Source organism: Coregonus lavaretus, assembly GCF_964263955.1.
Source record: "Coregonus lavaretus genome assembly, chromosome: 24".
NCBI classification, from domain to species: Eukaryota; Metazoa; Chordata; class Actinopteri; order Salmoniformes; family Salmonidae; genus Coregonus; species Coregonus lavaretus.
The window spans coordinates 6,109,448-6,126,606 of NC_140011.1; the positions used below are offsets into that span (position 1 = coordinate 6,109,448).

Below are 17,159 nucleotides of genomic sequence, written 5' to 3' on the forward strand. Positions count from 1 at the left end.
TCACTAACTCCCCCTTATCTCTTCCTCTGTCTTTCTCCTCCTAATCTCTCTCTCTTCCCCTCCCTCCTAGGCGGTCACTACATAGCGTACTGTCAGAACGTGATTAACGGTCAGTGGTATGAGTTTGATGACCAGTATGTAACGGAGGTCCATGAGACGGTGGTGCAGAATGCTGAGGCCTATGTGCTCTTCTACAGGTGAGACTTCAACCTTCATTATGTAAGAACACTTTAAACGTTTTCATGTTTGGTTGACCCGAATAATGTGTTTGATTTTGTGTGTGTGTATACGTGGGCCTATATCTGTGTATACACGCCTGTAGCCCAAAGGCCGGCAGATGGCGATTTGAGTCGTTTCCATCTTACCGTACAAACGCATTGTATGCAGCCATCGATACACTCCTATCCCCCGTGGACCGGTTCGTGCCTAAAACATTCTCCATTCAGGCTGCAAAGGCGTCAATTTCCTCTTTAACTAGATTGAATGGCGAGAAGGCAGAAAAAAAACTGGGAAAGTATGCATACTTTCTTTATGAAACACCATTTTCCACCACCATGCTAAAGTGGCTAATGCCTAGGAATGCTAGTCACGAATGTTGCGTATCGCATTCAGCCAATCAGGTTGCAGCAGTTGGTTGTTTACCCCTGGCTGAACGCAGGGCGCAACATCAGGAAGGAGCATTGGCCATTAGCATGGTGGTGGAAAATGGTGTTTCATAAAGAAAGTGCGCATACTTTCCCAGTTTTTTTTCTGCCTTCTCGCCATTCAATCTAGTTAAAGAGGAAATCAACGCCTTTGCAGCCTGAATGGAGAATGTTTTAGGTACGAACCTGTCCACGGGGGATACGAGTATATTGCCGGTTGCATACAATGCGTTTGGATAGTAAGATGAAGCCATCAATACCAGATCAATATCGCCATCTGCCAGTCTTTGGGCTAACGCGTGTTTGTGTGTGTCTGCTCACGTGTCTGTGTGTGTGTGTCCACGTCCACAGGAAGAGCAGTGAGGAGTCGATGAGGGAGAGGCAGAAGGTGGTGGCTTTAGCTAGCATGAAGGAGCCAAGCCTGCTGCAGTTCTACATCTCCAGAGAGTGGCTGAACAAGTTCAACACTTTCACTGAGCCAGGACCCATCAGCAACCACACCTTCCTCTGCCAGCACGGAGGTCAGTACTGTACTGGACCTACCACCACAACCCATCCTAAACATCAACCACACTCAATCCATATAAGACCTGGGCTCACTTCAAGTAGTACTTGTTTTCTTTCAAATACTTTAAGCTGCGCTTGATTGAGCTTCCTGGCGCAGTGGAAGCAGTAGAGTACTGAGTAGTCCCAAAAGTGCTAACTCTGTCCATTTGGTCTGAGGGCCTTTCCCGTTTAAGATATTCTATTTCTGTCCTCACTAACCCCACCTTTAAATCCCAAGCACAACCACTTTCAACCCCAATTGAAATAATCTCAGACTTGTGTTTTATCCAGGGATCCCGCCCAATAAATACCACTACATTGACGACCTGGTGGTGATCCTGCCCCAGAACGTGTGGGAGTACCTGTACAACAGGTAAAATGAGACGCTCTCCTCAGTCTGTCTGGCTGTCTGTCTGACTGGCTGTCAAACTTTCTATCTTCCTTTCTGTCTGACTGACGGACGGACTGACTGACATGGTGAAGGAGTTCAATGGCCTATAAATTCTGTCTTTTCTGTCTGTCCGTCCGTCCGACTGTCTTCCTGCCCACCTGTCTGTCTGTCCGACTGTCTGTCTGTTCATCAGACTGTCTGTCTTAACTGACTGTCTATCTGTCTCCCAGTTTTGGAGGAGGTCCAGCAGTGAACCACTTGTACGTGTGTGCCATCTGCCAGGTGGAGTTAGAGGCTCTGATCAAACGCAGGAAGGTGGAAATAGACACCTTTATCAGGGTAAGAGGTGTGTGTGCGTGCGTTCACGTGTGTGTGTGTGTCAGGGTTTTTTCAGCATCAAAAAGGGGCTTAAGTGGTGGTCGTGGCACGGTCAGCGTGGCTGAATTTCCGCGATAATTTTTGAGGCCCTCATCTTGGCGTTGTAGAGACATTTTAGAATTTTCTTAAGCCAATTTCTTGCAATTCTAAAAATTTTAGCAGTTTTAAAGAAAATGTCCTGCGATTCTATACTGAACAAAAATATAAACGCAACATGCAACAATTTCAATGATTTTTACTGAGTTACAGTACATATAAGGAAATCAGTCAATTGAAATAAATTCATTAGGCCGTAGTCTATGGATCTCACATGACTGGGCATGGGCACAGCCATGGGTTGGCCTGGGAGGGCATAGGCCCATCCACTTGGGAGCCAGGCCCACCCACTGGGGAGCCAGCACAGCCAATCAGAATTCATTTTTCCCCACAAAAGGGCTTTATTACAAACAGAAATACTCCTCCGTTTCATCAGCTGTCCGGGTGGCTGGTCTCAGACAATCCCGCAGGTGAAGAAGCCTGATGTGGAGGTCCTGGGCTGGTGTGGTTACATGTGGTCTGCGATTGTGAGGCCGGTTGGACTTACCACCAAATTCTCTTAAAACTAAATTGGTAGAGAAATTAACATTACATTCTCTGGCAACAGCTCTTGTGGACATTCATGCAGTCAGCATGCCAATTGCACACTCCCTCAACTTGAGACATCTGTGGCATTGTGTTGTGTGACAAAATTGCACATTTTAGAGTGGCCTTTTAATGTCCCCAGTACAAGGTGCACCTGTGTAATGATCATGCTGTTTAATCAGCTTTTTGATATGCCACACCTGTCAGGTTGATGGATTATCTTGGCAAAGGAGAAATGCTCACTAACAGGGATGTAAACAAATTTGTGCACAAAATTTGAGAGAAATAAGCTTTTTCTGCATATAGAACATTTCTGGGATCTTTTATTTCAGCTCATGAAACATGGGGGCCAACACTTTACATGTTGCGTTTATATTTTTGTTCAGTATACATATTCTGCCAAAATGTTGCAGTTTTAAAACTAATTTCCTGCAATCCTATGCATTTCGCCATGGCTAATGCTGTGTTATTTTGCTCAAACATAATAACAAAATCTGTACAGATAAGTTAATTGTTTTTGGAGTTTTCAATTCTCCCTGACTATCTAGCTTTTATTTTGGTGATTGTTAGTTCTCAAAGATTATATTATTTAAAAAAAGATATAGATCCATTTATCTTTTCTACATACGTTATATATGGTTTAGTCGTTCAAGTTTACACAAAGCGTTTTTCCATTTCTATTTTTTTATACTGTTTGGACTTAGGCGACCCGAAAAAATTGCTTAGTTAAGTGGCCGGCCCAAGGATTTCAATGGTAGAAAAATCCCTGTGTGTGTGTCCCTGTATCAACGGCCTCACCTGTCCCCTCTCTCGGTCTCTCCAGTTGAATAAAGAGTTCCAAGCGGAGGAGGCTCCTACAGTCATCCTGTGTATCAGTATGCAGTGGTTCAGAGAGTGGGAGAGCTTCGTCAAGGGCAAAGACAACGGTAGGATTCAGTGAGAATACAGTTGAAGTCTGAAGTTTACATACACTTAGGTTGGAGTAATTAAAACTTGTTTTTCAACCACTCCACAAATTTCTTGTTAACAAACTATAGTTTTGGCAAGTCGGTTAGGACATCTACTTTGTGCATGACGCAAGTAATTTTTCCAACAATTGTTTACACACAGATTATTTCACTTATAATTCACTGTATCGCAATTCCAGTGGGTCAGAAGTTTACATACACTAAGTTGACGGTGCCTTTAAACAGCTTGGAAAATTCCAGAAAATGATGTCATGGCTTTAGAAGCTTCAGATAGGCTAATTTACATCATTTGGGTCAATTGGAGGTGTACCTGTGGATGTATTTCAAGTCCTACCTTCAAACTCAGTGCCTCTTTGCTTGACATCATGGGAAAATCAAAAGAAATCAGCCAAGACCTCAGAAAAAAAAATGTAGACCTCCACAAGTCTGGTTCATCCTTGGGAGCAATTTCCAAATGCCTGAAGATACCACGTTCATCTGTACAAACAATAGTACGCAAGTATAAACACCATGGGACCACACAGCCATCATACCGCTCAGGAAGGAGATGCGTTCTGTCTCCTAGAGATTAATGTACTTTGGTGCGAAAAGTGCAAATCAATCCCAGAACAACAGCAAAGGACCTTGTGAAGATGCTGGAGGAAACAGGTACAAAAGTATCTATATCCACAGTAAAACTAGTCCTATATCAACATAACCTGAAAGGCCGCTCAGCAAGGAAGAAGCAACTGCTCCAAAACCGCCATTAAAAAGCCAGACTACGGTTTGCAACTGCACATGGGGACAAAGATCGTACTTTTTGGAGAAATGTCCTCTGGTCTGACGAAACAAAAATATAACTGTTTGGCCATAATGACCATCGTTATGTTTGGAGGACAAAGGGGAAGGCTTGCAAGCCGAAGAACACCATCCCAACTGTGAAGCACGGGGGTGGCGGCATCATGCTGTGGGGGTGCTTTGCTGCAGGAGGGACTGGTGCACTTCACAAAATAGATGGCATCATGAGGAAGGACAATTATGTGGATATATTGAAGCAATATCTCAAGACATCAGTCAAGAAGTTAAAGCTTGGTCGCAAATGTGTCTTCCAAATGGACATTGACCCCAAGCATACTTCCAAAGTTGTGCCAAAATGGCTTAAGGACAACAATGTCAAGGTATTGGAGTGGCCATCACAAAGCCCTGACCTTAATCCTATAGAAAATGTGTGGGCAGAACTGAAAAAGTGTGTGCGAGCAAGGAGGCCTACAAACCTGACTCAGTTACACCAGCTCTGTCAGGGGGAATGGGCCAAAATTCACCCAACTTATTGTGGGAAGCTTGTGGAAGGCTACTCGAAAAGTTTGACCCATGTTAAACAATTTAAAGATAATGCTACCAAATACTAATTGAGTGTATGTAAACTTCTGACCCAATGGGAATGTGATGAAAGAAATAAAAGCTGAAATAAATAATTCTCTCTACTATTATTCTGACATTTCACATTCTTAAAATTAAGTGGTGATCCTAACTGACCTAAGACAGGGAATTTATACTAGGATTAAATGTCAGGAATTGTGAAAAACTGAGTTTAAATGTATTTGGCTAAGGTGTATGTAAACTTCCGACTTCAACTGTAGATACCAGGCATTATAGTACCAACAGAAGCTAAGAACTGAATTACTTAATACACCATCATTATCATATTGTATCCTCTGTGCAGACCATATATGTAATAATAATATATGCTATTTAGCAGGCGCTTTTATCCAAAGCGATTTACAGTCATGCATGCATAAATTTGACGTATGCTTTGCCCCGTTAATCAACCCGCTATCCTGGCGTTACAAGCGCCATGCTCTACCAACTGAGCTACAGATGAATAAATACAGTCTGCAATGTTCCTCAGTAAAGCTTTTGTTGGTGTTTGTTTATGTTGGTCATTGTCTTCTCAGAGCCCCCAGGTCCTATTGACAACAGTAAGATTGGTGTCATGAAAGGGGGACACGTACAGCTCAAGCAAGGTAAGCAGTGTATGCTCATACACATTCACATTGTGTGGGTCGTTTGGTCGGTCTGTGGGTGCATGCGCTATTGTGTGTATTGGAATGCGCCTTGTGTGTGTGTGTGCGCACACGTCTGTATACACGGAATGTACAAAACATTAAGAACACCTGCTCTTTCAATGAGACTGACCAGGTGAATCCAGGTGAAAGCTATGATCTCTTATTGATGTCACTTGTTAAATCCACTTCAATCAATGTAGATGAAGGGGAGGAGACAGGTTAAAGAAGGATTTTTAAGCCTTGAGATATGGATTGCGTATGTGTGCCGTTCAGAGGTGAATGGGCAAGACAAAATATTTAAGTGCCTTTGAACAGGGTATGGTAGTAGGTGCCAGGCCCACCGGTTTGTGTCAAGAACTGCAATGCTGCTGGGTTTTTCACGCTCAACAGTTTCCCGTGTGTATCAAGAATGGTCCACCACCCAAAGGACATCCAGCCAACTTAACACAACTATGCATTGGAGCATTGGAGTCGGCATGGGGCAGCATCCCTGTGGAATGCTTTTGACACCTTGTAGAGTCCATGCCCTGACGAATTGAGGCTGTTCTGAGGGCAAAAGGTGGGTGGGGTGGGGGTGGGGGGGGGGGTGGTGAAACTGAATATTGGGAAGGTGTCCTTAATGTTTTGTACACTCAGTGTATACTATATGTGTCACTGTCACCTGTAGGTGTCTTAGATACAAACTACAGTGCATTCGGAAAGTATTCAGACCCCTTGACTTTTTCCACATTTTGTTACGTTACAGCCTTATTCTAAAATTTATTAAATTGTTTTTCCCCCTCATCAATCTACACACAATACCCCATAATGACAAAGCAAAAACAGGTTTGTAGACATGTTTGCAAATGTATAAAAAACAACAACTGAAATCACATTTTCAGAAATATTCAGACCCTTTACTCAGCACTTTGTTGAAGCACCTTTGGCAGCGATTACAGTCTCGAGTCTTCTTGGGTATGACGCTACAAGCTTGGCACACCTGTATTTGGGGAGTTTCTCCCATTGTTCTCTGCAGATCCTCTCAAGCTCTGTCAGGTTGGATGGGGTATCGCTGCACAGCTATTTTCAGGTCTCTCCAGAGTTGTTGGATCGCGTTCAAGTCTGAGCTCTGGCTGGGCCACTCAAGGACATTCAGAGACTTGTCCCGAAGCCACTCCTGCGTTGTCTTGGCTGTGTGCTTAGGGTTTTTGTCCTGTTGGAAGGTGAACCTTCTCCGCAGTCTGAGGTCCTGAGCGCTCTGGAGCAGGTTTTCATCAAGGATCTCTCTGTACTTTGCTCCGTTCATCTTTCCCTCTATTATGACTAGTCTCCCAGTCCCTGCCGCTGAAAAACATCCCCACAGCATGATGCTGCCACCACCATGCTTCACCATAGGGATGGTGCCAGGTTTCCTCCAGACGTTAAGCTTGACATGCAGGCCAAAGAGTTCAATCTTGGTTTCATCAGACCAGAGAATCTTGTTTCTCATGGTCTAAGAGTCCTTTAGGTGCCTTTTGGCAAACTCCAAGTGGGCTGTCATGTGCCTTTTACTGAGGAGTGGCTTCCGCCTGGCCACTCTATCATAAAGGCCTGATTGGTGGAGTGCTGCAGAGATGGTTGTCCTTCTAGAAGGTTCTCCCATCTCCACAGAGGAACTCTGGAGCTCTGTCAGAGTGACCATCGGGTTCTTGGTCACCTCCCTGACCAAGGCTTGGCGGCCAGCTCTAGGAAGAGTCTTGGTGGTTCCAAACTTCTTCCTTTTTTAAGAATGATGGAGGCCACTGTGTTCTTGAGGACCTTCAATGCTGTAGAAATGTTTTGGTACCCTTCCCCAGATCTGTGCCTCGACACAATCCTGTCTCGGAGCTTTACAGACAATTCCTTCGACCTCATGGCTAGGTTTTTGCTCTGACATGCACTGTCAACTGTGGGACCTTATATAGACAGGTGTGTGCCTTTCCAAATCATGTCCAATCAATTGAATTTACCACAGGTGGACTCCAATCAAGTTGTAGAAACATCTCAAGAAAGATCAATGGAAACAGGATGCACCTGAGCTAAATTTCGAGTGTCATAGCAAAGGGTCTGAATACTTATGTAAATAAGGTATTTATGTTTATTTTTTAATAATGGAGTATTATGTGTAGATTGATGAGGGAAAAAAAGTAATTTAATCCATTTTAGAATAAGGCTGTAACATAACAAAATCTGGAAAAGGTCAAGGGGTCTGAATACCTTCCGAATGCACTGTATATCAAATAGCTAAATGACCATATGATCACTGTGGGGTGCTCCTAATGTTTTGTATACTCAGTGTTGTGTATGTTAACATGCCTTGGTGTGTGTGCTCCTAGGGGCTGACTATGGTCAGATTTCAGAGGAGACGTGGCAGTATCTCCTCAGTATCTATGGTGGAGGGCCTGAGATTGCAGTGAGACAGACAGTGCCGGCCCCGGCCCCCGACACAGACAGCCTGCATGGAGAGAGGAAGATAGAGGCAGAGACCAGGGCACTCTGAGAAATGGTGAGTCACAGCACACAAACACGTTGTTTTACAAAGACACACACACACACAGATAATGTAAAATAGGAATTATGTTTTTAGACATTTTTACAAATTAATGAATAAAATGATAAAGCTGAAATGTCTTGAGTCAATAAGTGTTCAACCTCTTTATGGCAAGCCTAAATAAGTTCAGGAGTAGAAATGTGCTTAACAAGTCATAATAAGTTGCATGGACTCACTGTGTGCAGTAATAGTATTTAATATGATTTTTGAATGACTACCTCGTCTCTGTACCCCACACATACAATTATCTGTAAGGTCCCTCAGTCGAGCAGTGAATTTCAAACACCGATTCAACCACAAAGACCAGGGAGGTTTTCCAATGCCTCGCAAAGAAGGACACCTAATGGTAGTAAATAAATAAAAAAGCAGACATTGAATATCCCTTTGAGCATGGTGAAGTTATTAATTACACTTTGTCATTATGGGGTATTGTGTGTAGATGGGTGAGAAAAAAAGGTATTTCATCCATTTTGAATTCAGGCTGTAACACAACAAAATGTGGAATAAGTCAAGGGGTATGAATACTTTCTGAAGGCATTGTACATATAAGCACCCAAATATTATTGCTTCCCATTGACGGTTTCCTGCACACATGCACCTAATACACACTATATACACTACCGTTCAAACAAATAACTTTCTTCTCAAACTCGTCAGTCTATTCTTGTTCTGAGAAATGAAGGCTATTCTATGTGAGAAATTGTGAAGAAACTGAAGATCTCGTACAACGCTGTGTACTACTCCCTTCACAGATCAGCGTCAAACTGGCTCTAACCAGAATAGAAAGAGGAGTGGGAGGCCTCGGTGCACAACTGAGCAAGAGGACAAATACATTAGTGTCTAGTTTGAGAAACTGGCACCTCACAGGCCCTCAACTGTCAGCTTCATTTAAATAGTACTCGCAAAACACCAGTCTCAACGTCAACAGTGAAGAGGCGACTCCGGGATGCTGACCTTCTAGGCAGAGTTGCAAAGAAAAAGCCATATCTCAGACTGCCCATCTTAATCTTTTCTTTTTATTGGTCAGTCTGAGATATGGCTTTTTCTTTGCAACTCTGCCTACAAGGTCAGCATCCCAGAGTCGCCTCTTCACTGTTGACGTTGAGACTGGTGTTTTGCGGGTACTATTTAATGAAGCCATATGTGTTATTTCATAGTTTTAATGTCTTCACTATTATTCTACAATGTAGAAAATGGTAAAAATTAAGAAAAACCCTGGAATAAGTAGGTGTGTCCAAACGTTTGACTGGTACTGTATATCTCAGTGTATTCAGACCCCTTCACTTTTTCCACATTTTGTTACTTTACAGCCTTATTCTAAAATAGATGAGGATTTGTTTTATTTAATCCATCTACACACAATCCCCATAAAGACAGTGAAAACAGTTTTTTTTAGAAATGTTTGCAAATTTATAAAAAATATAAAACAGAAATAACTTATTTCCATAAGTATTCAGACCCTTTGCTATGAGACTTACAATTGAGTTCAGGTGCATCCTTTTTCCATTGATCAACCTTGAGATGTTTCTACAACTTGATTGGAGTCCACCTGTGGTAAATTCAATTGATTGGACATGGATTGGAAAGGCAAACACCTATCTATATAAGGTCCCACAGTTGACAGTCCATGTCAGAGCAAAAATCCAGCCATGAGGTCGAAGGAATTGTCCGTAGAGCTCCGAGACAGGATTGTGTCGAGGCACAGATCTAGGGAAGGGTACCAAAAAATGTCTGCATCATTGAAGGTCCTCAAGAACACAGTGGCCTCCATCATTCTTAAATGGAAGAAGTTTGGAACCACCAAGACTCTTCCTAGAGCTGGTTGCCCGGCCAAACTGAGCAATCGGGGAAGAAGGGCCTTGGTCAGGGAGGTGACCAAGAACCCGATGGTCACTCTGACAGAGCTCCAGAGTTCCTCTGTGGAGCACTCCACCAATCAGGCCTTATTGGTAGAGTGGCAAGACGGAAGCCACTCCTCAGTAAAAGGCACATGACATCCAGCTTGGAGTTTGCCAAAAGGCACCTAAAGGACTCTCAGACCATGAGAAACAAGATTCTCAGGTCTGATGAAACCAAGATTGAACTCTTTGTCCTGAATTCCAAGCGTCATGTCTGAAGGAAACCTGGCACCATCGCTACAGTGAAGCTTGGTGGTGGCAGCATCATGCTGAGGGAATGTTTTTCAGCAGCAGGGACTGGTAGACTAGTCAGGATCGAGGAAAAGATGAACGGAGCAAAGTACAGAGAGATCCTTGATGAAAACCTGCTCAGGACCTCAGACTAGGGAGAAGGTTCACCTTCCAACCGGTAAACGACCCTAAGCCACACAGCCAAGACAACGCAGGAGTGGCTTTGGGACATGTCTCTGAATGTCTTTGAGTGGCCCAGCCAGATCCCGGACTTGAACCCGATTTAACTTCTCTGGAGAGACCTGAAAATATCTGTGCAGCGACGCTCCCCATCCAACCTAACAGAGCTTGAGAGAATATGCAAAGAATGGGAGAAACTTCCCAAATACAGGTGTGCCAAGCTTGCAGCGTCATACCCAAGAAGACTCAAGGCTGTAATCGCTGCCAAAGATGCTTCAACAAAGTACTGAGTAAAGGGTCTGAATACTTACATAAATGTGATATTATTATTTTTTTGTCAAATTCTAATAACCTGTTTTTGCTTTGTCATTATGGGGTATTGTGTGTAGAAAAAAAAAACTATTTAATCAATTTTAGAATAAGGCTGTAACGTAACAAAATGTGGAACAGGTCAAGCGGTCTGAATACTTTCCGAATGCACTGTATATACATACACACACCACTCAGGTCTAAGGAGGAGGTAGCATAAACATTACCATCTTTCCCAAACACTTCAGTACTAGACCTCTTGGCTCCTTTAACTGTCTGGGACCGTTACAATCCGCTCACTTTGTTCTCACGTAGCCTAGGTCGTTCTCATGAGTAATTACATTCCTCCATTGCGGGATAGGGTGTGTGTGAGGTGTGCATACATGTTAAAGGAATACACTTGATGTAGTTAATAAACATCTTGTAATTCTCCCGAGTGGCGCAGTGGTCTAAGGCACTGCATCGCAGTGCTAGCTGTGCCACTAGAGATCCTGGTTCGATTCCAGGCTCTGTCGTAGCCGGCCGCGACCGGGAGACCCATGGGGCGGCGCACAATTGGCCCAGCGTCGTCCAGGGTAGGGGAGGGAATGGCCGGCAGGGATGTAGCTCAGTTGGTAGAGCATGGCGTTTGCAATGCCAGGGTTGTGGGTTCGATTCCCACGGGGGGTCAGTATGAAAAAAATAATAATAATGTATGCACTCACTAACTGTAAGTCGCTCTGGATAATAGCGTCTGCTAAATGACTAAAATGTAAATGTAAAAAAATGTGTTTGCACAACCTGAGATTCCAGTTACTGTAACTAGATTGCGCATAATTTCACTGAATACGGAGGGCAATTGGTCTTCCACATTAAAACATCAAACGCTAGGCAATTCTACCAAAAAACACTTAACCAGAATACACAAAAGTCAAGACCATTTCCATTTGCCCTTGATGTGTTTTCCTCTTTTATAAGTAATTTTTTTTATTTTCTTCCCTTCTAGGTCGTCTGTGTTTGACTCCCCTTTACACTAGCCCTCACTGGAGCTGATGGGTTTGATTTGCACCTGGGTGAAGAGAAGCCTTGTCGTGAACACTTTGTAAAACGTAGCAACGCGCCTCATTCTATTACCTGTGCAGGAAGACATAGTGGTCAATTATCATCATATCGTAGTAGAAAAGGTCTTATTTATTGAACAAACTCTTAATAAGATGTTTAAGTAAGAAAATATACAGTGCGTGACGCCATGTCTTCGAAGCTATTTTGGTAGTTGCAGTAGGTTGGTGACTTCAAAATCTAAATAGCTCCTGTACTACTGTAGTAACGGTGTCCTGCACTCAGACGAGAGGCGGAGGGAGGGAATGGCATCCGGTGCCGAGGGCCGTGACATCATCAGTGTTAATTGCTGCTTGACGAATTGGGTGAACTTGTACATTAATCTTTTTTGCTGCAGGCCCCTAACAGCAAACATTCAATGACGATACGTCTGCCACTCAAACGTTTTGATTTGATTTTAGCGAGACATTGGAAGAGGATGGATGTAAAAAAAGAAAAGGTTGTTTAGAGCGTGTTTTGAACGTTGCGATGTTGTTGCAGTGTTCCACTCCCTTTCTGAGGAGGACTGCAAAGTTTTCGGATTGTCGTGACTCGTGGTGTCTCATCATATAGTAGATTTATTTATTTAAGTCATACAGATCGAGGCTTATTCCATCAATACCCCCTAGTGGTGTACATTTACAGACAGTATGAACAAGCAGATGAGGTGATTATCTCTCTCCGTTCCTTAGTGTAGGAGACTAGACTGGTCCCAGATCTATTTGTGATGTCTTACCAACTCTAGTTGGCAAGACGGCACAAACAGTTCTGGAACCAGGCTAGTAGGAGACAGCAGCAGATCTACAGGGGAGGAGGGAACCCTCCGGTGCATGCAGCCCCAGGTTAGGACAGGATATCAGGCTAGGAGGGGAGGAAAGAGAGGGGGGAGATCCAGTGTGCATGTAAATACTGCACGCTAAAACAGGTTCAAACTTGTTTTTGTTTTGTTTTTGGGAGGTAGGACGATGTTGTTATGTACTTTGAAAAGAGATGATGCAAGCGGTGATGTCATTATGAGCTTTCCCTGAGTATGCCAACTAGCCATTTAATGGTTAAAAGACATGCGTTCAAGTGTGTGTATGGCTACTGTAGCAATGCTATGTAATGGATGCTGTCTAGTCGGTCCAAACAATGTTTGAACCTAAAAGTATAGGTTTGAGAAATTTCTGAGGGATTCTGTGCTGCCGTGCTTGTAAGTGGTATGTCAGTGTCCAAAGAGTAATTACGTAATTTTTTAAAAAGAGAACGTAATTTTGTCCCCTTTAAAATATATGTTATTTTTTTTTGTATTCTTGTATTTTTGTCAATTCTGTACAGAGGTGAAACCTGCAAGAGTGTCTATATTTGTTTTTGTGGAGAAGTGCAATGAAACATTTCTGGCTGTCTATCTGTGCTCAGACACCTTAGAATAGTTAATATTATTATTATTGTTATTATTATTAAAGTCTGCAGATGGGTTGCTAAAGCGTTGTAACTTAGTTATGACAGTGGACTACAGTGACGATCCTTGTGCTGCAGTATTATTCCAAAGTTTTTAAAACGCTCAGTGATACTTGTCTTAATTCAGCTCACTTCAGAATTCCTGGTTTGTGTGTCTTGGGTTGTGTACACACACACACACACACACACACACTCACTCGCGTGTAAGAGATTATTTTCACTGGTTGAGGATTTAACATAAAGACATTGCTGTGGTGGAATTGATTGCATAGATAATGACTCGGAATGAATCAACTTGTTTTTCAATGACGATAGTGTCTGTCATGGTCACAGTAATGATGATCTATTGATGCTGTTCGTCTTCAGTGGTTCATCCAAACTCAGATGAGTGTCTGTAAAACTGATGTAATTATGAATGATTATATGATTAAAAGACTGTTCTTTCATTTGCCTGTGTATTTTGTTGTGTGATCATATTTTCACACATACAGTGGGGGAAAAAAAGTATTTAGTCAGCCACCAATTGTGCAAGTTCTCCCACTTAAAAAGATGAGAGAGGCCTGTAATTTTCATTATAGGTACACGTCAACTATGACAGACAAAATGAGAAAAGAAAATCCAGAAAATCACATTGTAGGATTTTTAATGAATTTATTTGCAAATTATGGTGGAAAATAAGTATTTGGTCAATAACAAAAGTTTCTCAATACTTTGTTATATACCCTTTGTTGACAATGACACAGGTCAAACGTTTTCTGTAAGTCTTCACAAGGTTTTCACACACTGTTGCTGGTATTTTGGCCCATTCCTCCATGCAGATCTCCTCTAGAGCAGTGATGTTTTGGGGCTGTCGCTGGGCAACACGGACTTTCAACTCCCTCCAAAGATTTTCTATGGGGTTGAGATCTGGAGACTGGCTAGGCCACTCCAGGACCTTGAAATGCTTCTTACGAAGCCACTCCTTCGTTGCCCGGGCGGTGTGTTTGGGATCATTGTCATGCTGAAAGACCCAGCCACGTTTCATCTTCAATGCCCTTGCTGATGGAAGGAGGTTTTCACTCAAAATCTCACGATACATGGCCCCATTCATTCTTTCCTTTACACGGATCAGTCGTCCTGGTCCCTTTGCAGAAAAACAGCCCCAAAGCATGATGTTTCCACCCCCATGCTTCACAGTAGGTATGGTGTTTTTGGATGCAACTCAGCATTCTTTGTCCTCCAAACACGACGAGTTGAGTTTTTACCAAAAAGTTATATTTTGGTTTCATCTGACCATATGACATTCTCCCAATCCTCTTCTGGATCATCCAAATGCACTCTAACAAACTTCAGACGGGCCTGGACATGTACTGGCTTAAGCAGGGGGACACGTCTGGCACTGCAGGATTTGAGTCCCTGGCGGCGTAGTGTGTTACTGATGGTAGGCTTTGTTACTTTGGTCCCAGCTCTCTGTAGGTCATTCACTAGGTCCCCCCGTGTGGTTCTGGGATTTTTGCTCACCGTTCTTGTGATTATTTTGACCCCACGGGGTGAGATCTTGCGTGGAGCCCCAGATCGAGGGAGATTATCAGTGGTCTTGTATGTCTTCCATTTCCTAATAATTGCTCCCACAGTTGATTTATTCAAACCAAGCTGCTTACCTATTGCAGATTCAGTCTTCCCAGCCTGGTGCAGGTCTACAATTTTGTTTCTGGTGTCCTTTGACAGCTCTTTGGTCTTGGCCATAGTGGAGTTTGGAGTGTGACTGTTTGAGGTTGTAGACAGGTGTCTTTTATACTGATAACAAGTTCAAACAGGTGCCATTAATACAGGTAACGAGTGGAGGACAGAGGAGCCTCTTAAGGAAGAAGTTACAGGTCTGTGAGAGCCAGAAATCTTGCTTGTTTGTAGGTGACCAAATACTTATTTTCCACCATAATTTGCAAATAAATTCATAAAAAATCCTACAATTTGTTTTTCTGGATTTTTTTTCTTCTCAATTTGTCTGTCATAGTTGACGTGTACCTATGATGAAAATTACAGGCCTCTCTCATCTTTTTAAGTGGGAGAACTTGCACAATTGGTGGCTGACTAAATACTTTTTTCCCCCACTGTAGCTGCAGTACAGTGTTGAATAAGAACCAGGAGATTTGTTTGTACTGGCAGGGGCTTGGCAAAAAAAATATACAAATATTCCAGAGGTCTTGCTGGCATCTAATTTAATAAATTGTCTCATTCTGAACCATGACACAACAAGATAATAAATATCTCTCATTTTGAAATATTGTTGACATCTTATCTATTCCACTGCCACGCCCCAGAGTATACACTGATTAGTGGTTTTATATCTGGTTATAATGATTATGCTCACAGACTATGCCATCTTTCCAGATACTTATAATAATGGAAGAGAATGTTATGATTTATAATCTTAGTATTAAAATATCATTTTTAATGTCGGAATGATGGCCAGATCAATAGGTAATCTGGAAGACCAGACATTTCCCATTGATTAAGCTTTTAGGGGCACTTAGAGCCACGGATCCCCTATACTGCATGCTGGGTAAAATAATCTAATTGGACTCTCCCTTGGTGCTTTGGTGACCTTTTTATTGCGTGTGCGAGTGCCTGCACATGTTCGCGCACGTGTGTTTTGTGCGTGTGTGTGTGTTAGCGCGCATGTATGTTTTGTGAAACTTGTGTGTGTGTGTGAGAGAGAGACAGAACAGTGGCGTCTCACTGTGTGAGACTATGATGTCATAGTCTCAAATCCCCTATGCCTGGCTCTGGCTGTATCATGCTGATTCAGACAGAGGCAGACAGAGTGAGGACCAAGGAGAGAAGGTTAGGAGAGAAAAGAACAGGAGGAGAGAGGATAGAAGAGCACACTGATCATCCTTTGCAGACAGGAGCAGTGAAACCACATACAAGGTAAGTGGGAGAGGTAACGTATACCTTTCTCATTCTCTCTTTGACCCACCCAAATGCGACTGCTGCTGGATCGCTCCACTGTTTCAAAACATTTGCATGTGTGCCTCTGACTGCAGCCTCAGACTACTGCGTGTGCGTCTCGCTTCCGCATTGTCTCCTTGCTGCTCTGCTGTTTGTTGCTACTTGGCTACCTGCCAAACTATTCACGTTTTACTTTTAATAAACGTTTAATCAATCTCTGTGTTCAACAAATTTACCAACTTTTTAGTTTTGTCCTCACTCATCTTTTTTCGTTAAACTTTTTCACCCCGGACGTTTATCCCGAGACAGAAGAGTCATTTTCCTGTGCGTTTTAGCTGCCAACTTTACGTTATTTTCCGTTTTTCCATCGCAACTTTTTTTTTTTTTTCCCTTATTCAACTTTTTCACTCCGGACGCTTTATCTGGACATGGCTCATCAACATCTTCAACAGCCGAAGCTAAGTAGTAACATTAACATGATGTCTTTTAATTGCAGTCGCTGTACTCATAATATACAGGAGAATTCTCGCCTTACGGCGAGAATAGCTGTGCTACAAGCCCAGCTTCAGACGCAATCGTTAGGCAAGAGTATTATCAGTGTAGGAAAGGAAGAAACAGCGTCTGTGCCACCAGTAAGTACAGACAGTAACGTTAGTATAACTCCCCCCGCACAGTCCCTGCAGCCGGACAACTTTCTCATGGCTTCTGGAGGGAAATACTGTTGGAATGCTCAACCGGTGTCGCTCATTCAGCCGACAGAAACCTTCAACCGGTTTTCCCCATTATGTAGCGAGTCGGAGTCTGAGTCTGAGTCTTCTCTAGTCTCTACTCCTCCCGTTACGGGGTCTGAGACGCCGAAGGCTCCCACCATTAGCTCTGACAAATTGAAAACCCTAGTCATTGGCGACTCCATTACCCGCAGTATTAGACTTAAAACGAATCACCCAGCGAT

General features: G+C 43.0%; 1 protein-coding gene across 2 annotated transcripts in view; it reads left to right on the plus strand.

Annotated features, from left to right (window-relative positions):
* LOC311099993 (ubiquitin carboxyl-terminal hydrolase 20-like) overlaps positions 1-13,722 on the plus strand; it is a 33,707-nt gene extending 19,985 nt beyond the window's left edge. For both annotated transcript variants that reach the window (XM_084140720.1, XM_084140721.1), the window contains exons 18-25: positions 71-197; positions 996-1,165; positions 1,482-1,563; positions 1,812-1,920; positions 3,404-3,506; positions 5,483-5,551; positions 7,927-8,096; positions 11,745-13,722. In XM_084140720.1, coding sequence (XP_083996846.1) covers positions 71-197; positions 996-1,165; positions 1,482-1,563; positions 1,812-1,920; positions 3,404-3,506; positions 5,483-5,551; positions 7,927-8,090 — 824 coding nt within the window. In that variant the 3' untranslated portion in view covers positions 8,091-8,096; positions 11,745-13,722. The remainder of the gene's footprint in view (positions 1-70; positions 198-995; positions 1,166-1,481; positions 1,564-1,811; positions 1,921-3,403; positions 3,507-5,482; positions 5,552-7,926; positions 8,097-11,744) is intronic.
* The last annotated feature ends 3,437 nt before the right edge of the window (positions 13,723-17,159 follow it).